We start from the raw sequence: 21,944 nt of genomic DNA, 5'->3' as shown, positions 1-21,944 counted from the left end.
GATTGGCTGATTTCCGGTCTGATATTTTCCCATATCAGACCATTACCATGACAATCATTTCAGATCTCGTATCAGATTTGCAACTTTGTTTACAATTTAGCAAAACGCGAACACAGAAATTATGAGCGACGAAGAGGACCATTCTGAGTGAATTTTATCACACTGACAAGTTTGATTCGGACGAATTAACAGCAAACAAACTCAAAGCGCAAAATGAATACCAGCAAGATGAAAACACAGCTCCGAACAACCATATAATAAATGAATTATTAACCTCACTTGCTCGGCTAATAATCCTTTATCATGCCCGTGTGGAAGGGCTTTAAATAAGTACGTAAAAATTATACAAATAACAGCACAGAATTGATATTTATTAGCCTGTTGAAACCACAACTAAATAAAATAAGTGTCAGACTTGATTGTTCACTCCCATGTCCAATACACATCCAAGCTGCCTTGTGTGTTTACTCATAAAGGTGTATGTTTTTAGTGTGCTTCTTGGTTACACATTTTTGCACAAGTGCAAAATCGTCTCTCTGCTCTGTTTTTGTAAACAGACACAGATGAACTGTATCTAACATTACGTGTTACGTGTGTGTCTAACATACAACTAACCACAACATTATGTAAAACATGAATAAGATACTAAATCTGTCAAATGTGGTGTGTGTGTTTTTTTTGGGGGGGGGGGGAACTTATGTGAAACCAAAACGAACTGATCATGAGAGAAAATATAGACAGTGGGACATGACTGAGTGGCTTTAAGAAATGTGTGCATTCAACCCATGTGTGTTTTGGTGTCACTTAGTTTGTCGTCTCCATGGAGCCCTCAAAGCCTCAGTCTGCTTTGAAACCAGCCATTGTGCACCAACCTCACCAAGAAGCTCAAAGCAACAACAACAAATTACACATGGCAACAAGTGATTACACTTTCCAGGTATGTGTTCTCACTCAAAGCTTTAACTTCTAATACTGTGTTGTAATCATGCATTTGTGTTCATGCGGAGTTTCATTGTATTTGAGGTGTTATGAATGGATGTGTAACTTGAATGAGTGTGGGACTTATGAGGACCCTGCTGTAAATCTGGAAATAGACTCAGTGGTCATTCCTTGTCTGTATACTGTGGCTTGCAGTATATTTTGGAAAAAAAAAAAGATTATTAGCAGAAATACCTGTTGGTTAGAAAGCATAATGCAAAAGATTACATAAAATGAATGTGAATGGTTAAATGGAAAAAATCCAATTCTGATTTCTTTCTTTCTTTTTTTAATGGGCATTTTATATTGTGAAAAAGATTTCCAAATCCAAGTAGTAGGAGAACAAATATGCATGTAGACATATTGTTTTCTGAATAATGTGCTTTAATAATTTTGCTATTGTAACATTAATACGTGGCCCTGTGACAGTGGCGTCCTGTCCAGGGTGTACCCTGTAGAGGTGGGCGATACCAGGAATTTTGGTATTGATCCGATACCAAGTAAATACAGGCCCAATATCGTCGACATGATACTTTTTCATATGTAAGCTTCATAGATCCAAAGGATCCAAAAGACCTAGGGACAAGGGTGCGCTGCGCTGTGTCACACAACACGGAGCAGCGCACCCTTGTCCTGCTCCGTGTTGTGTGACACAGCGCAGCGCTGCTCTAACAGACAGAGAGTAGACTTTGATGAATCTGCGTGTGTATGGAAGTAAATCTGTGCCATCGGGGTTTGAATTTGAATTTTTAAGGTTGAATATTTTTATCATCAAATTATTCAGCCTCAAACTTCAACCTAAAAAAAAAAAAAATTCAACCTAAAAAAAAAAATTCAAACTCAAAAAATTCAACCTCAAAAAATAGAAAAACAGGGAAGAGCAATTGATCCCTGTCTCAATCATCCAACATTTATGTATGGAAGTACGTCTGTGACGTTGGATGATTGAGACAGGGATCAATTGCTTCTCCCTGCTTTTCTATTTTTTGAGGTTGAATTTTTTTAGGTTTACGTTTTTGAGGCTGAATATTTTGATGCTAAACAAATTCAACCTTAGAAATTCAACTTCAAACGCTGATTTTGATGCTAAAAATATTCACCCTTCAAAATTCAAATTAAAACTCTGATGGCAGAGATTTACTTCCATACGTGTGCAGCAGTCAGTGCATGCGGGAGAGAAAAAAAGCTTGAGTATCGATCTTTTTACATGAGGATCGTTCAATATCAATACCAGCGTTGGTATCGATATTAGGATTGATCCGCCCACCTCTAGTACCCTGCCTCACGCCCTTTGACTGCTAGGATAGGCTCCAGCCCCCCGTGAGAACTCAATCCCGGATAAGCAATTGAAGATGTATGTATATGTAATATCTGCATAAGGCTGGGTGGTGAAGTTCTGTCAACAACATTAAGTTTTGTAATTAAATGATCCTCACCTCTCCATCCAGAACACCTTACACCCCTGCAGATATCTTACTTTAGCTACACTTAGAAATAGCCACCCTTATATACAGACCGTGTACATTTTTCCTCGTTTGGTGGTGATTTGTTCTTATTTCCAAAAGAGTAGACCTGTCATTGGCAATCGCACTGAACTCTTGCGGTCACCGAAATGTTAATGAAAGTCGTGGTGGAAAAGATGAAACTTTGGAGAAATAAAGAACAAAGAAATCGGCCCACTCGTGACAGTGTCACAAAACATCAACTCAAAAATACCCAATCCAGAAGGCTATGATAATTCATTCCCTGGGACAGTTTGGCAGCGATCAGACCCATTTCAGCGGAGCTGTTGGTGGAATAACGCCAGGCAGCAACAAACATCCATACACAGTAAAATCACCAGTGTTAAATTAACACTGTCAGTGTACATATGGTCCTACTCTGGCCAGAGTGGGACAATATGTACACTGGCAGTGTTTTTAATTTGATTTTAACCTTTATTTAACCAAGTAAGTTAAGAAATTCTTATTTACAATAACGAGCTGGTGGTGTTAATTTAACACTGGCTATTTTAGTGTGTACAAACAACACAAACACAGTCTTTGATTTCTGACAATATTGTAATTATTTTGAGTTTGCAAATTGCGCCACAAGACATTAATGTTAAGTAAAATTTGTGCGATTCGTTTTGAGGGGAAAAAAAACATCTTTTGAGAGACCTTGGTTAAATTTTTAATTTGCTATGAGATAAAGAGAAAAAAGAATATTTGTGGTCATATCCATTTTTTTTCTTTGTATGATTTTAAAGTAATCCAAAAGTATTCAGATTACATTACTTTTTGTAATCTAATGGATTGCATTACTAATTACAAAAATAGCCATGCAATTTGTATTCAGTAACTTTGTCTTTCAAGGCAATCTGCCCCAACTCTACTATGAGTTAACGGACCACCATGTAGTTCAAAGAAATTGTCACTGACTTGTAGTCCATTTTACTGGGACTGTGCTCTTCCTCTCTTGGCTGACTTTTGAACCATCCGTATTTGTGATAAGTGGACTCAGTATGTACATGGTTGCTTAGCTGCGACATTTCTCTACATGTTCCACAATTCCGCCTTGTGTTTTTGTTTTATTATGTTTTTGTTAGTAGTGGTGCAGCTTAGCTAAAGTTTCCATAACAATTGTGCATTTTTGATAAAAGCACCAAATTCGGTACACACATTCACCTTATTCTGCCCCGCCCACTTTTACAACAGAGGCATTTCTGTTTTGTCTTAGGACTTCCGCTGAGGGGTGTTTTCAATATAGAACAATGGAAGATATTACATGGGTAGAAACAAAAACCTTTTTGAAAAGCTCAAAGGGATCGACTCTGGCTCACCCACGGGTCATAGCAGAGTGGGAAGATGACATGAAAAAGAGGCCCTCAATTATTTTTAACTACTTTGTTTTGTCACTCAGCCTGGACGGTTTGGCTATGAGGAACTACTAGCTTTGCACAGCGCCACTGAAGCTCGTATAAAAGCACAATCCAGTTAAAATTCTACCTGACAAGTAGTACCACCGTAACGTTAATATACGTATGGTGTTATTTCATGCAGTGCTTGGTTGTATCAAACGCCAGAAAATAAGTAAATTAGATAGCAGCTAACGCTACAAATACAACTTATCCGTTTGTCTCACTAGAATCCGCTGTGGCTTCTTCAACGGACTGTTGTATTCCAACCATTTCTTTGGGTAAAGATCCAGTGGTGTGGGTTTTCTCCATTTAAAAAAAAAAAAAAAGACATAGGGACATTTGGGTGGCTTTTTCAAATTGAGCACCTTAAGCCAGCACCGGAGATCCTCATTTTTCGATGTAGGAGGGAACAAGTTAAATGCTCGTCCAGAGCACTCATATCTCTCCTTTCCATGTTCAAAACATCATTCTGAAAGCGATAGGTTCCTCTTCTTCCAGTTGTTGTAGCACCCACGAACTGAACAATTAATGCTGCTCATGTTCGGACACTTCTAAATGGTAAATGGACTGCATTTATATAGCGCTTTTCCATCTGCATCAGATGCTCAAAGCGCTTTACAAATAATGCCTCACATTCACCCTGATGTGGGGGTGCTGCCATGCAAGGCGCTCACTACACACTGGGAGCAATAGGAGATTAAAGACCTTGCCCAAGGATCCTTAGTGATTTTCCAGTCAGGCTGGGATTTGAACCGAGGATCCTCTGGTCTCAAGCCCAACACCTTAACCACTAGACAATAACTAATCATCAACGCAGTGGCAAACCGGAAGTTGCTTGACAAAATCTAGCCGTCCACCCTGACTTCCTGAATAAGGGGAATAGCCAGATATTTAAAATAAAATTGGATAATGGTGGGGGGGGCAGCTAAAAGGATGACAAAGGTCAATTTCAGTATGCACGGGGCTCAAAAGTTGAAGCTGCGCCAATTTTGGTATAAGGTGATGCAAATTATTGGTTGAGTTAATAGGGTTTGAAAAAGAAATAGTTTGCACCATCTGTCATGCTTAGTCACATGTTATAGAATCCAATGGACAGCAACCTTGTTTGACCTTTTCTTTGGAGACTAAGCATTCAACACAATTAAAACTATAGCATTTATTAATCCTATTAGTTCAACAAATAATTCACAAACACCTTTTTTTTTAACCAAAATTGTAGCAACTTTAACTTTTAACCTCTGTACAAACTGAAATTGACCTTTGTCACAGTTTTTATGGTTTTTAATCCCATAACTCCATAACATTCAGTCACAGATAATTGAAACTATACCTTTTTGGAATGTTTATGGACACACAAATAATGTGGTATATTTGTCAATACAATGTGAGAATTTTTTTATTTTGAAAAAAGGCTGCCATGGATGCCATGTTAAAAATTCATGATGGCCCAATATCCAGTTCTTTTACCACAAAATACACTTTTTTTTTTTTTTTTTTGCTCTGCCGCCCCACTATAGTATGGCCAGAGTAGATGGTTACCTCACTGACTGTGGTCTGCTTGAGGTTTCGTATAATCAGTAACACCTGAGGGAGTTCTTCCTTACCTCTGTTGCCAATGTGCTTGCTTGGGAGGTTGTTAAAGTTGAATCTTATTTGTGTGAAGCACCCTGGGGTGACTTAAATTTTGATTTGGCTTTGTAAAAGTAAATTGTATTGAATTTCATGCGAAATAAAGTTTCACATTTGGGCAGTCACAGAGCTCTGATTTTTTTTTTTTTTTTTTTAATTAAAAGATAAACCATTTGATCTTAAAATTGTATTTCACTTTTTTTTTTTTTTTTACATTTAATTGTATACACAGAAATCACTAAAACAGTTGCAATTTTCATGAAGAAAAGAGACATTTTATTCTACTGATTTCCATCAGACTCAAAAAGACACCCCCAAATACCAATTATGCAAGATATTTAAGGAAAATTTGCTGAATAAGTAGTTGCCATCTTAGTTTTTGGGAAAGGACATGTCGCACTGAAATCATAACAATTTAGATTTAGGCTGTTAGTGACCATCTGATGATCCACATGGATTACTTTGTGCAGTTCCATGACCGGTTTCAAAGTATACGGTATTTGCAGCAAACAGCTATGGATACTTCTGAAAACAAAGTACTCGTGTGTTTCCGATGGGTGAAGTAGCTATTCGAAGCGTCCCAGCGTGCGCTTCAGTGGAATGTCACTGTTAATATTAAGGACTGAGGCACAGATTAATTCCACATTTGACATAAGTGTGATGTTGTGTTATGATGACTTGTTTTTAAGTGAAAACCATTAATTTTGATGCAGTCACAGTAAAAGCACCAGCCCTGAAAAGATTCAGTGCACCAGCGGCCATGAGTTATAAACGCAGCCTGTCAATAACCATCTCTACTCGGCTAAGCTTTGTGCGTAATTAATTGTTATCAATAAAATCTAAAAAATACATGTGCTGCCAAGGGAAAAACATTGTGGAGACATTCACAGCGGCAAGAGCCTCTCATCAGCCGCACAACACACACAGTCCAGCTCCAAATTCACACTCAAAGTAAAAAAAAAAAAAAAAAGCTTGCCACAAAACATAAAAGGGGTAAAATCCAGCTCCCCCTTCAGTTCTTTCATGATTGTGGCACGTGAAGCCCATTAACTCCTGGAAATAATGTATTCTGACTTTTTCCAATATAACAAATCCATCACCGTGTCAGGAAGTCTGTTAAAACAGTCATGCAGATGTCCATGTACACAGCTTCAGTAAACCAGCATCCACACAAACAGAATATCACCACACTTTAGGTTCTAAAATCCGACACTATGAAAATGTTGAGTTTAGGATGTGTCATCTCCTGTCTGTAAAGCTGAGCCATCACTTTTGAACAGCAGCTCAGAAGCTTCGTTTCTGGACAGAGCAGATTCGTTTCCCACTGTTTGAGTCATCGGTCATCGTGTTTCTGCTCATTCTAAAATGTACATCACACACTGAAAAATGCAGAGAATTGCCAAGTGAGATGTTTTCCAGAAATGCACCTGCTAACGCTCAGAGTGAGAGGAATAAAATCCATCAGCGACCACTAATTATTAGCACATGTGTGTGGAGAGACTTCCAATCCGATCATGAGGACTTTTGTTGTCTTGCTAACTGGGACGTTAAACGTGAGCCATGTCCTGTAAATAGTGTTAGATAATGTTGATAAAACTACAAGAGAGCATGTTTGTTGGGAAAGTGTCGTGACACGGACCCACAACAGGGGGCGTAAATGAACGGACAATGAAAGAGTCAAAATATGAACACTTTTACTGTTGTGAATGAGCACAACCAAGAACAGCAGATTACAGAATGTCAGATAATAGTCAATCAACAAAGGGGACGTGTGGGCAGGCTCGAGGATAGAAGATGTCTGTCCTGAGAAGAACCGGAACCACACGATTTCCTCTGCCACCGAACCAGGAGAATACTGGAGCCGTCAAGTCCCGAATCCCCAGGTGGCCACCGTCTCCGAGCGTCGGATCTGGTACTGCTGGCGAGGAGCAGAAACAATCAGAGGTGGGTGTGTGTACACCCAGTAACAACGCTGGTGAAGATCCCACCTCCACCTCCTGTCCAGAAAACAGGTACGTGCAGCAGTCGAGAGTACTTATCACAGAATAGCGTGGGAAGCGAGGACGTCAGCTCTCCATGTCTCTCACACTCAGCCTCCGGCTGCGAGCACTCACAGAACTGACTGCAAACACTGTGTAAAAAACACTTGTCAGAAAAGACAAAAGCAACGGCTGAGAGTTTTACCTTTACTGGTAGCTGATATCTCGGCAACGAGGTGGAGATGACGTCCGGTATTTATGGTGTGGACTAATGAAGTGTAGATGGGTGACAGCTGTCCTGAGATAATGAGTGACAGCTGTCACCCCGGCTGTGTCCTTGGCGGCAGCGCCCTCTGGTGCCTGAAGCCCGCACGTCAGGCAGGGCGCCCTCTGGTGGTGGGCCAGCAGTACCTCCTCTTCTGGCGGCCCACACAACGTTTTTCATTTTTACGCCTCTGCATGTGTGTGCATACACAAATGAGGGAGTAAAAAGCATCTAAACATTTCAAGAAAATAACTAAACTTCATGTCATCATTTGTTCTTTCCCTACAATATTTGCGAAAGCTGATAAGTTGACTAGGAGTTAGTTTCGACGTAATATTGGACCAATGGTCAATAACAAGCTGCTTATTAACAAATAATATATTATGCATCAGTCTGATTCTCTTTAGACTCACTCTATATTGAATCAAGTGCATTTATCCTCTGGCTATTTTGTGCAGCATTTCAATAACCTTTTATTTTCTATAAACTGATATGCACTGTGTAGGAGCTCTACTGTGTGGCTCAGTGGTTAGCACTCACAGCAAAAAGATCTAGAGGTTCCATTCTACCCATGCCCAGTTCCTGTTTCTGTGTGGACTTTGCATATTCTCTCCATGTCAGTGTGGGTTTCCTCCCATCACCAAAACATGCTCATTAGGGTCATGGTCCTTTCTCTTTATTTATGTAGTGCCAAATCACAACATAAATTACCCACCCCACTGAGCAAGCACGGTGACAACAGTGGTAAAGAAAAACTCCATTGGGTGTTTTTTGGCAAGAAACCTCAAGCAGACCAGCCTCAGATAGATGACCAACTGCTTGGGCCATACTAACAATAATCAGCCAAACAAAGAAATGTCAAACATGCAAACTGTCATTGTTTGAATTTAGCAAGGAGCATATTTGTCCGTGTGCAAAGCACACAACCAAAATCTATCTGCACAGTTTGCAATGGAGGATACATTTATTGGTATTCTTCCTGAGCCCGTAGTTTTTCCAGCTTCATCCTGGACGGCAGGGGCCGCCAACCTGCCCTACATTTTCCACATGGATCTTCTGCAACCACAGTTGATTACTCAGGTCTGGTGTTAATGTAACTCTTGACTGGCTTTATCAGGCTTGATAGGCAGGATGAGCTGGATGCAAATCCACAACGCTGGAACACAGCTTATTGGAGACGTTTACTGGGTAAACAGGCTGGGGTCGGTACACAGAAAGGCTATCCAAACAGAGCAACAGGATCAAAAACAAGCGAAAAAGTGTGGTCAGAGTACACAGGCAGGAAGTCAAAAACTGATGAGGCAACAAAACAAGGCTAGAGAACAGGAACAGGGCTGGAAGCGGAGGCACAAGGCGCATCGATCTGGTGAAGGACAAACTGTGAGGCTTATAAAGCACCCAGGTGATTAACAGCAAAATCAGAACAGGGGCCTGTACTACAAAGTGCGGTTACTGGCTTATCAGGGTAACTTCGGGAGCAAGTTGATGACATGTGGAGTAACTTCCCGGTTAACCCGTACTACGAAAGGTGGATAGGTTTTGATCGAGGTATGCTGTCATGGCAATTTATGCTGTGTGCCAAACCTGCTCCAAGCAGGTTATGTTCTCGGTTAGCTTGAGGTTTTCGCTTAACCACTCCCTTTATAAGTACCGTCCATCCACCTTCAATCACTCTGAAGACAATGCCGGCCTACCTGGATGATCCTTTTGATATTGGGGCACAAATTGTGAGGAGCTCTCTTCACAGGGCGAGGGTTTTTAAAGATCGCCAGAATCCGCTGACATACCCGGACGATATTCTCTATGAAAGATATAGATCCTCAGCCGAGGGAATTCGTTATCTTTGTCAGCTGATCGGGCCAGAAGTCTGTAACATCACCCATCGTACACTGTAAAAAAAAGACTGTTTTTACAGGAAAACACTGGCAGCTGTGGTTACCAGGGAATTCATGTAAAAAATACAGCAGTTAAATGTACAAAAAAAGAGAGCTCTTGTTTGTAGCTTTAACAGTTCCCTTAATGTGAGTCAGCCGTGGTTCATTCACTGTAAATCCATATACATATTATGTCTGTAATGTTATCTGCTGTATGTTTTACAGGAATTCCCCGTTAACCACAGCTGCCAGCGTTTTCCTGTAAAAACAAGTCATTTTTTACAGTGTAGCAATGCTCTGACAATCGAGCAGATAATGTGCCTTGTGCCTATTTTGCCAGTGGACAATTTAAGTATTCCATCGGTGATGCTGAACATCTGAGCAAGAATACTGTATGTCGTATGATTCGCAAGGTAGTACTTGCTCTATCTAAACTGTTGGATGCATTTGTCGTTTTCCCTGGCCATTTATCCGCAATGCAAATCAAAGAAGGGTTTTATGCAATCGCGGGTAATTACTAATATCAAAATAGGTCTAATGCATGTCCATTAATTAGGCGAAGTGGGGCTTATCAAGCTATGAATATAAACCTACCGTTCTGAAGGATGTTTTTATATTTCTTCACCTGCTGTCAGGTGCATTTGGCACTGCTATTGCATCTGAAATACTGACAGGATTAGGAATAGCAATCATACAGTCAAGGTAGCCTATTTAGGAAACATTAAATTAACCTAACATTTATTAGTAGGCCTATGCCCACTTCTGAATCGTGTTGCATCTGGGCGTAATTAATGAAAGGTCATTTTTTTTTACACATATTACACATTCCACAGGTTAATCATCTGTAACAGATTTGGGGAACAATTGAATTGTACGTACGCATTTACCCGATCAGCAATACGTTGCCAACAAGCCTGTCTTGCTTTATTGGCAGACGATGTGTTTGATTTCCCCCTTAACATTAATTTAAATTCCTCGTAGCTCCGCATAATAACCGTGCATTCTTCTTCGGTAAAGTAAGGTGACCACGCCATCATTAAAAAATGGTGACGTACGCTGCAACCTGCCCCTTTTATGTGAACACGCACAAACTCCAATTAGGTTAACACAGGTTCAACAAATCAACATCTTATTCAGCGTCGTCGTACCGATTAACACCACTTGAGGAAACCAGGTTTTGTCAACCCCGGTTTAAGAGGTTGACCCTGGGTTACATCTGAGTAAGTTAACCCCGCTTCGTAGTACAGGCCCCAGGTGTGTGGAGAAACTCCCAGAACAGGTGTGTGGCCAGCCAGAGGAAAACACCCACCAAAGAACCAGGAGAGAAAGGCAAGAAACAACAGGACAGAAAAAAACCCAAACAGAAAGATAGAGCAGAGACGGAACAAGAGATAGATGGAGCAACAACCCATAAAACCAAGAACCTGACAGGCTTAGTACACTGTCTTAGTTAATTAGTAGTGGGTGGAGCAGACAGAGTTGGGGCAGGTCATCTCCAGGAGTAGAGTTGGTGTTCCCTGATGTACAGGGATATAATATCACACTCGACCACACGGTTCCTGTGCTTTTGTTAGATGTAAAAGTACTCTGGTGTTGCGTGTTTATCTGATACCACTGAACACTTGTGAAAAGTACAAATATTGTGAATGTTTTTGGTATGAGGACATTGTGTACAGGTTGTGTTTGACACAGAGCGAGTGGAGAAAAGGATCTTTGAATATTTGATACCTATGTTGCTGAGCAGAAAGAGACAGGGACTATCACATTGAAGACTGTGTTGAATGATGTGATTATTTCTGGTAAACACACACAGCTGGCCATTTTGCCGCGTGTCTCTGTGTGTGCTTTCTCACATAGCCGTATTTACTTCTAACACTGGTGTGTTTTCCACCCAGATTCAGTTTGTCTGAGCATATGTGGAGGCATTAATCACACTTGGATCTGCACCAAAACATTTGGTCTGAAACTTTGTAAAGAGCTGTCTGGATTCAAACTCAAACTTCATCCAGTGTGGTTCATTGATAGGGAGTCTTACTGAATGGACAAAATAACTGACACGTGCTATGAATCATGGTTCAATCTGAGCAGCGTTCATTTGTCTGTCTACTACGCCTCCCTAGTGCTTTGGCTAATTTTCACCAAACTTGATATGTTGATAAAAGTCAAACCTAGAAGTGCCTTCAAAGGGTGTGTTTTGGCAAAGGTCAAGGTTATTGGGGTCAGAGGTCAACATTTGAACTTCACCTGAATGTCCAATAAATTTGGCACAGATATGTAGGTGGGTCCCAGGCGAGATCAAATTCACTAAATATCAATTATTGGGATCTAAGCACAACATTTCCTTTTTTTTTTTTTTTTTTTTTTTTTTTTTTTTCCACTCCAGTTTGCACCAAACTTGAAGTACATATGGATGCAGTTTCCAGAAAAAGGCATTTGGTTATTCTGCCCCCACTGCATGGAACAATCTGATAGACGTTTTACAACTTGACTGCCTAGTTTCTCTGAGTTTAACTCTAAGCTTAAAGACTTAAAGGCAGCTTCTTTGATTGGTCAATGCTTTTAATTCGGTGCAGTTTTTAAATTTGTTACTGATACCCTTTTTACTGTATGTGTTCTTGTGATATTCTTTTTATGTTATGTCTGCAATTGTGCTTATTTTATGTTGCTGCCTGTCTTGGCCAGGTCTCCCTTTAAAAAGTGTTTTTTTTGTTTTTTTTTTATCTCAATGGGACCGCCTGGTTAAATAAATAATTGCCAAGCAAGGTCAAATTAACCAAAGGTCAATCATTGGAGACAAGGTCATGTCTGCCTGTCTGTTTGTTGGCCTACTATCCCAGGCGCTTTTGCTGATTTCAATTAAAATTGGTATATCAATAAAAGCTGACTCTAAAATTTACCTTAAAGAGTTCATGTTGGTAAAGGTCAAGATGAAAGAATTTGAATTTCAACCTGATTTGAATCAAATGTGACAGACACATGTGGATTCCAGAATTGCCCTGAAAAGGTCATCCATAAATCAATCATTTGAGTGAAGGTTGAGGTCGTTGGAATGAAATGTCAGACTGCCATAACATGTCTTCATACCCATGGTACTATGACCCAGTTATAAGTATTGAGCAAGTTGAAAAATAGGCAGTATCATGTATTTTACGATCTAAAGACAATACAGATGAGGAACACTGCCTCTTTGAAATTTAGTCAATCAAAAATGTACACAATTTGAGATAACACAGGGGCCAATATTATACGTGGCACAGAGCAGTCGTTGATCCTGTGGATATGGTGGTATCCTAGGAGGTTAGTGATAATCCTTATGCTAGCACCTACACAGAACAGGTATCTAACCTGCACTTTGAAACAGAAACACAAATGTGTCTTATTTACAGGAGGTGATGGTCTAGTGGTTAAGGTGTTGGGCTTGAGTCCAGAAGATCATGGGTTCAAATCCCTGCCTGACTGGAAAATCACTAAAGGCCCTTGGGCAAGGCCTTTAATCCCCTATTGCTCCCGGTGTGTAGTGTGCACCTTGTATGGCAGCATCCTGACATCGGGGTGAATGTGAGGCATAATTGTAAAGCGCTTTGAGCGTCTGATGCAAATGGAAAAGCGCTATATAAATGCAGTCCATTTATTTACACATTTTGGCCATCTTACAAATATAATCACGTGAATGTAAACCAAACCAAGGGGAATGTATTACATTGGTGCAGAACCAAGCAAAGGTACTCGAGGTCTGAATATGTTGACTGATGCACCGTGACTTTTACATTTCCTATTCCTCATACCTTCCCACATGGATTAAAACTGTGACCTAAGTTGCTGTAGACTTCAGGCTGCACAAAATATTCCCCACACTTGTGAATGTCAGGTCCACCAGCAAGCAAACAAGCGCTCATTGAAGCAAAATCAGGCCTGACACACTGCCGGTCTAAAGTTCACTGGAAAAATATTTGAGATTATGAGGTAAAACGCACAGCATTAGTAATCTTGAGTTGAGCTTTTACAAGCTGCAGCAACATGGAAACAATATTGCAGCAAAACAAGTACCAATAACCTAGCATTGACTGCAAGCCCAAAAAAGGAGCTTTTCTTCACTTGGAACTAAGTTTTCTGTTGCTCCTGGAAATCACATGAAAACTGTTTTTTATTCTACCAACAGTATTTAGACTCTTAACTTAAGTCTTAATGAGGGGAGTTTTAAAATCATGAGTCCTCGGGGTCAGTTCTGCCTGGCATAACTATCATTATCATTCCTCGCAGTAATGCAGGATGACTTTGAACAAGGCTTAGCAGCTAGTTAGCCTGCAGCCTATGCGCAAATAATTTGGATGCCCAGATATGTGTTTATCTGAGTGGGGAAAAGAATAGAGTGAGTTAGTGAATGCATGTGTGGATTTCTTTTCAGTCTTAGTGACCTCATTTGACAGTTGATGTGAGACAGCAAGGATGTTTTGCTTTTCATGTCTTTAAACCTGTCAGTGTGTCCTTGTGACAAAATTTTCAAACATCATCTCTTTTTGATGTATTCTCTTTTTGTCTTCCAGGACAAAGTAAAAAAGAGACAGTGAAACAAACTGTTTGACAAGGAGAAAAAAAAGCTACACCCCTTTTGTATCATTTTTTCAGGCGAGTGGGACAAAAATACGACCATATCCTACCAGTGTGCGCCAACATGAAAGCAAAAACAGCCAGAAAACACACACCTGAAAAACTAGAAGATGTACTCAATGGGCTAATACCTTCATCGGCCAACCATTACTACCTTCACCAACCAACAAAGGAGGGGTTTTTAAATTTGTATGTGTAGGGAAGAACCCTATAGTACTGTTGTTGATATACTGGTAGAAATTATCCACATGAGGAGAATTTGTCATCAAGCAATATTAATGATGTGTTGAAAGGCTGGGAAAAGGCACAAAGCTTAGGTGAGGAAGAAAAGTTAACCTGACTGCAAAAGAAAATAATACAAAGCGATACATCTGTATTATAAATGCATCACAGTAAAGTAGAAATGCATTGAAGAATAGCTTTTCATTGTAGGATCCTATCTGCTCTGTGCAGTGGCGGAGGATGAGGGCAAGAGCTGCATAGCAATTTGGCCATGTTTCTACAATGTGTAGATATAAAGAGAACAAAAACATTTATTTGTATTTTTACATGTATCATTTATTCCCATGATTTGATTAACTCTTGCCAAGTGGAGGAGTTCAAGTATCTCGGTCTTGTTCACTAGTGGGAAAAGATGTAGACAGCAAGGCTTTAGTTTCACTGATAACTGGCCTTCTTTTTGGGGTCGCCATGGCTTGCTGATGACGGAAGGCCTTTGCCCTAAAGGGGACGGCTCCAGCATCTTACCTGCGAATAGGGATGGGTATTGATAAGATTTTATCTATCGATTCCGCTTATTGATCCAATTCCCTTATCCATACCTCTTGTGAAATTTCTGTGTACTAAAAGTAGGCTTTACAGGTTTTCTATGTCAACAACATTTTAAATTGGTCACTGGATCCTTGATCTCTGGACATAAATAAAAATAAAATCTGTAGTTTTAGTCAAAAGCATTTCCTTTCAGACATTTTGGCATTATTGTCTCTCCATACCTTTGAGCTGAGCTCAGCTGGCTGCTGCACATCAGTGCAGGACATCTCATTTTTGGAGGAAAAAAAACCCGTTTTGATCGATTGCAGTTTATTGTTTGTATTACAACGTTTGGAAAGAGGTGTCATTTGATTTAAATGGCGTTTCGGTTTGAAGTTATTAATTCCGACTGGACTCTATTGTTCTAACTTGACCCCCAAAGTGCATTCCTTACTGAGGAGTTGAGTTCTTATCAGATTCCAAAGCCAGATGGCTGCAACCCCTTTCTCATCTAAAAACAGACCACAGGAAGACATATCTGTCCCCAAAAGTCCTAGAACTGTCTTTACAGCACAATTCATATAAAACCATACAACAGAAAGATTACACTCAACGTTGCAATCACAATGACGTTCTTCTGGTCAAAATCGGATGCAGATTAACCCTCTGGGGTCCGAGGGCATTTTTTGGACAGTTCACTCGCCTGGCATAAATATTTTATTATTGCTGTTATCAGCTCTACCTGCATCCCACAATCAAGTTGTCTCTTTTTTCAGGACAACCTGTACTTTCAGAATATATGTTTTTGTTGTGTTTTATAAGTGTAATAAAGGTTTACAATCAAAAATAGGCAAGGAAAAAATAAAGCGAAAAATAATTTTCCACACACATTTATTCAAAACACACAGCAAACTATAATAAACAACTGTTTTGACACTTTATAAAGGTAATTTGAGGTTGTGTGTGAAAGGCTGTACAACAAAAAGGTTCAAACAATAAACACAAATGCACATTTTGAACAATATATACAAAATGGTCTATGCGTTTTGTCCATTGATATGGTAAACAGTGCTTTACACAGAGAAGGCAACAGAGTTATCCAGTAACATTCACATGCAAACTAGTGCAGCAATCCTGATAGTTATACACTCTTTGTTTGAGCACGTGAGATTGTCATCAGAGGCTCTCCATCTGCTCTGTGTGCTTTCACCTTCACTGTGCATAATGGCGCAGGGCGCACTGAGTATGTACTAATAGTATGTACTCATTGGAGCACCCAGGGGGCTATTCAAACAGGCCAGCTAGTAACATATCACTCCTGAAAACGATCTTTGGCTTTTCACGTGAGGTAAATCTGCCCTACAATTGGATTTTGGAAAACCATGTGACGGTGAACCAATTACGATTGGACACTCACATTGCACACGTCATCACACAGCTTCTATGAGGAGTACAAAGATGGCCGATGGCTGGCTCAAAGGTCAGAGGAGTTAACTTTTCAGCAAAAAAATCGTAAGTTTCTATCTCATATCGTTCAAAAGTTATTTCTAATTTAGTAAAGCTTGATCTTAGCTGTCATATACGACGGCGTCGGCCCCAGAGGTTTAACAGATTTCATGTTTTTTGATGAAATCCAAAAACCAGCCTTCCCAAGTCCATTGGGCCAAGAGTGACCCCTTGTGGACAAATCGGGGAAGGGCATGTAACTAACTTGTACAGCACAATGCCACAGATGTCGCAAGATTTGAGGGAGCGTGCAGTTGGCATGCTGACAGCAGGAATGTCAACCAGAACTGTTGCTCGTGTATTGAATGTTCATTTCTCTACCATAAGCCGTCTCCAAAGGCGTTTCAGAGAATTTGGCAGTACATCCAACCAGCCTCACAACCGCAGACCACGTGTAACCACACCAGCCCAGGACCTCCACATCCAGCATGTTCACCTCCAAGATCGTCTGAGACCAGCCACTCGGACAGCTGCTGGAACAATCGGTTTGCATAACCAAAGAATTTCTGCACAAACTGTCAGAAACTGTCTCAGGGAAGCTCATCTGCATGCTCGTCGTCCTCATCGGGGTCTTGACCTGACTCCAGTTCGTCGTTGTAACCAATTTGAGTGGGCAAATGCTCACATTTGCTGCCGTTTGGCACGTTGGAGAGGTGTTCTCTTCACGGATGATGCGAAGGAGATGTGTTGCACTGCATGAGGCAAATGGTGGTCACACCAGATACTGACTGGTATCCCCCCCCCCAATAAAACAAAACTGCACCTTTCAGAGTGGCCTTTTATTGTGGGCGGTCTAAGGCACACCTGTGCACTAATCATGGTGTCTAATCAGCATCTTGGTATGGCACACCTGTGAGGTGGGATGGATTATCTCAGCAAAGGAGAAGTGCTCACTATCACAGATTTAGACTGGTTTGTGCACAGTATTTGAGGGAAATGGTGATATTGTGTATGTGGAAAAAGTTTTAGATCGTTGAGTTAATCTCATACAAAATGGGAGCAAAACCAAAAGTGTTGCGTTTATATTTTTGTTGAGTATATAATTGTGTTGTGTGGTTGTTCTAAGGAAATTGTTTACTAGTTTTATAATATAGTACTTGCTTGTTTTTTGAGTGGGAAGTTAATAATACAGATACTGATTTATTATAAAACTAAAGTACCCAGAATTCTTGGGGGTGGAGCTTTTAATCCTTTAAAAGCATGCGCCCCCGGGAACGTTGACTCTTACGCTTGTCTCTTCTCTTCCGCAATGCTCTTCGCCTCTTCTTTCTCGTGGGTCTCAGGATTTTTTTTGACCATTTTTATGACCCTTTGTCTGCAACCCTATGTTGTCTAAACTTATTTCTTGCTTGTGTGCGCAAAGCTAGAAATTACTTTCATTTTTTTCTACAAATAGCCTTTTCTCCACTTTTGTCAAGTTAAACACTCAGGCACATTTAACTTCCTTTGACGATTTTTCTAATTAAAACCTTTTTCTTCTTGAACTCCAAATTCACCTTGTGAACATTTTTCTTACAAAGTCAACCATTTTTGTATCGAATTTTTGATTTGGTCTTGTTTCCAAAGACGACGACCAAAGATGAATTTTTGTTTTGGCGAATAAAAAATAAAGACAGTCAAGCCTTTATTCTGACGATCACAGACGGCAAGTGCTGGAGAGGTAAAAACATCCAAGTTAGCTGAGCCGCACCAGAGAGTGAGCTGCTGCCCCAAGTAACGTGAATACAACTGAAAGTGCCCCTGGTAACCCATGAAACCGGGCGCAGCGACCGGCAGAGTCTCTTTGCCAAGGTACCGGAAACAGCTGTGCAGAAGGACGGCTCCTTGACTGAAAACCAGATGGCTCCCAGCATCTGACATCACGGAGACCAGCTGCACAGTGCATCCAAGTAAGACCGAGGCATGATGTCAGAAACAAACAGAGTGGCTTTATTTAACTCCGTTCACCATCACTAACCATCTCATGTTAATAAATGCCAAAGTAAATTCCCTGATTATTAATATGGAATTCATTCTTAAACTCCCACAACTAAACCAAGTTATCTGAACGTCATATAATTGCTCAGGGAACGTCATCATCAAATTGCTTACTGTGATATGTCCTGTTATTTAACTCCTGACTGAGTTAAATGTTTTAAATGTGTGAAGTTGTCTGTGATTTGTATGGATTTACAGAGGGGGTCGGACTTGACCTGTAGAACTTAATACTGTAAGATTAGAGACTGATTTTAATATTTCCTATTGACTGACCCTAAAATCAGTGATATTATAACCTTGTTATAATATCATTCAGTCACAGGTGGTGCCCCCATTATTTAAGGTAAAATTATCCACAAGTGATAATTTCAAAATATCCTAAAACATATTCTTCCTGCTACAATTCTTTCACCAAAACATGAAATCTAGGCTTGCCTCTTAGATGTACCTTCTGGCAAATTGTAGAAAAACTTTCAGGTCTTCTTTTTAAGAAAATCCTCCTCTAAACACTTTATTACGAAGCTGTATAACTGGGGATACAAAATATCCTCATAAAATCAACAATAATGATAATAATATTAAAGCAAACAGAGCTCTGGTATCAGAATATTATTGGCAAATATCCATATTCACGTATCGGGATCAGATTGGAAGTGGAAAAAATGTGGATCGGTGCATTCCTAATTCCTACGGTACAAATACCTTGGGCTGTGGCTGGATACCAAACTGGAGTGGACAACCCACACCAACCACCTGTACAGGAAGGGATAGAGCAGGTTGTACCTTCTGACTAGGTTGCGGTCGTTTAGTGGTCAGGAAACTCCTGTGGATGTTCTACCAGTCCGTAGTAGCCAGCGTCCTCTTTTACACTGTGGTGTGCTGGGGGGGCAGCACATCCAAGAAGGACACATCCAGGCTGGACAAACTGATCAGGGGGGCTGGCTCTATGGTTGGCATGAAGCTGGACTCTCTGATGGTGGCAGAGAAGAGAACACAAACAGCTGGACATTACTTACAATGCCTGCACACCGTCACCAGCAACCAGAGTAGCCTCTTAAGTCACAGACTGTTCCTTCCCAAGTGCAGGACCAACAGACTGAAAAACTCCTTTGTCCCTCGGGACATCAGACTGTACAACTCCTGACTCAGGGGCAGGAGGAGTAACAGGAAGACAGAGGTCAGGAATGAGAGGAACAGTAGTAGCCAGTAAATCAGTATATCTGGTATTTATATTTGCGAACTGTTTTTCTTTACTTTCACTTTTGATACTCTGTATGCTGCTATACACTGCTGCTGGAACCTCAATTTCCCTGAGTGAGTCTTCCTAAGAGATCAGTAAAATTCTATCTAATCTAATCTTGTGAATTATGAGTCGTAATTACGAGAGATCAGGGATCTACTTTTTTTTATCCATGCAATGACTTCCGTACCATTCCATTTCATTATAGAAACTTTGCGTAATTTATTCCCACCCTTGAAAAATGCCAGCTACCTATTTTATAAACACTACCCAATCTAGATCCCATGGATCCCCATGGGCAACACGCTAATTCTCTTGTATTTTTTTTTTCTCCCATATTTGTCCACCTGTTATGTACTGTTTCTCCCTCCTGTTGCTCAACTGGTTACCTGACAGTCAGGTGAAAGCGGGCACTACATTCAGCAGCTGGCAGACATGTCTATGGGATATTACACAGGAAAAACGAAGTTGCTTATGATTGATGTGCTGCCTTCTTGGCCAGCTCACTCTTGGATTTGAGATTTTTAAATCTCAGTGAGGCTTCTACCTGGTTAAATAAAGGATACATATGCGCGTCTGCATCAGAGTTAACGGCTAACTTCATCCTTACAAGACATAGGCGGCGCCAAGGGGGCGCTAGAGCTCCCCCTGGATTAGTCATAGCACCCCCATAGCACTGCCAAGAAAATAATTCCTCATTTATTATTTTAATTTCATTTCATCCCATGTTTTTAAGGCCTTGTCTAAACTGAAACTGACTTCTGCTATACAATCTTTGGTGTGTGGGCCGCTGAAGAGGAGGTACTGCTGGCCCACCACCACAAGATGGCGCCCTGCTTGAAGTGCGGGCTTCAAGCACGAGAGGGCGTCGGAGCGACCAGGAGTGACAGCTGTCACTCATCATCCGTACCAGCTGTCACTCATCCACTACTCATCACCACCACCATAAAGGCCGGACTGCAACTCCACCTCCCCGCAGAGAAATCAACTACCAATCAGGTAATTTTCTCTGCTGAACAAAAACATTGTGTAATAGTCTGAACTTCTTTTGCAGCCGTTATCCTGTGGTGTTTGCCTTATCTGTGGGATTGGCGTTTGGTGTGATCAGCGACGGCTTCGCTTCACACTCCAACCAGATAAGTGGTTAGACAGGAGCTGCACGAGTGTGTGATTGGAGGTGGAGGTGCTCCCTCCTTTACTGAATACAGACTGTGGGATTACTGAGTGTGCGACCTCACACTCATCTGGACTGTCTCTGTTCTCTGCCAGCAGTACCGGGTCTGACTGCTGAAGACAGCGGCCACCTGGGGCACAGGGCTTGGCGGCTCCAGTGTTCTTCAGCTCCGTTGGCGGTGGAAGCTGTGTGGATCCGGCTTCTCTCTCGCCAGGCGTCTTCTATCGTCGAGCCTGCCCACGCGTCACCTGGTGTATGATTGACAGTCACTGTATTGTTATTGTCTGTATGTCGTTGTGTGATTCACAACATTAAATTGTTACTTTTTGGCTTATCCATTGTCCGTTCATTAACGCCCCCTGTTGTGGGTCCGTGTCACGACACTTTCACAACAATCTTTTTCTTTGTCATTTTTCAAAAAGTGTTCCTGTCAATAAATATCTCTGTCACAGATCCAGTGAAACTGCGTGAAAATGCTGCAGTACACATACCAGGCCTGTATGTAGCGCTGTAACGCTTCTACAAAAAATGGAGAAGACGACGTGGTGCTAATGTAGCAACGAAAACTAACATTTTAGAAGCCGGCTCACAGATTAAATAAAGTCTTTTAATCTGACCTGTTGCCAGAATCATCATCACAGATGGAAACTGTTGTGCACAGGACACCCTTGTTTTGGAAGATGATGTCTGGAAAGGCGTTAATTAATTTAAGTTTTTAAAGAAGCCCCTCAGTGTCTCTCTGCTTTGGTTGAGTTTTTCAGACTGAGCATGAGGACGCCAGCACTTTGTCCAAACCACCAAGAAAACAACAACAAAAAATGCTAAATTAGACTTAAATTACACTGTTAACATGTTACAGAGGCAGGGAGATGACATCAGCCTTTCAGTTTTCCACAGTAAGACACTTCTGGCATTTCCAGATTTATGTGATTAGATAAATATTCCACTCATAAAAGAAAATAGACATTCATCAACAAAACTGATTGTTTTACACAAAATGAGTGTAACGTGACGTTCAATGTAATAATAATAATAATAATAAGGCACCTTTCATTAATAAAAATC

At 40.8% G+C, this 21,944-nt stretch overlaps 1 protein-coding gene across 1 annotated transcript in view; it reads left to right on the top strand.

Moving 5' to 3' along the window:
• The first annotated feature begins 876 nt into the window (after positions 1-876).
• Positions 877-21,944, top strand: part of prickle2b (prickle homolog 2b) — a 466,229-nt gene continuing 445,161 nt past the window's right edge. The window contains exon 1 of the mRNA XM_034167160.1: positions 877-937. Coding sequence (XP_034023051.1) covers positions 911-937 — 27 coding nt within the window. The 5' untranslated portion in view covers positions 877-910. The remainder of the gene's footprint in view (positions 938-21,944) is intronic.

This window comes from Thalassophryne amazonica, chromosome 3 (assembly GCF_902500255.1).
Source record: "Thalassophryne amazonica chromosome 3, fThaAma1.1, whole genome shotgun sequence".
Classification (NCBI taxonomy): domain Eukaryota; kingdom Metazoa; phylum Chordata; class Actinopteri; order Batrachoidiformes; family Batrachoididae; genus Thalassophryne; species Thalassophryne amazonica.
This window is presented reverse-complemented; position numbering and strand designations above follow the sequence as displayed.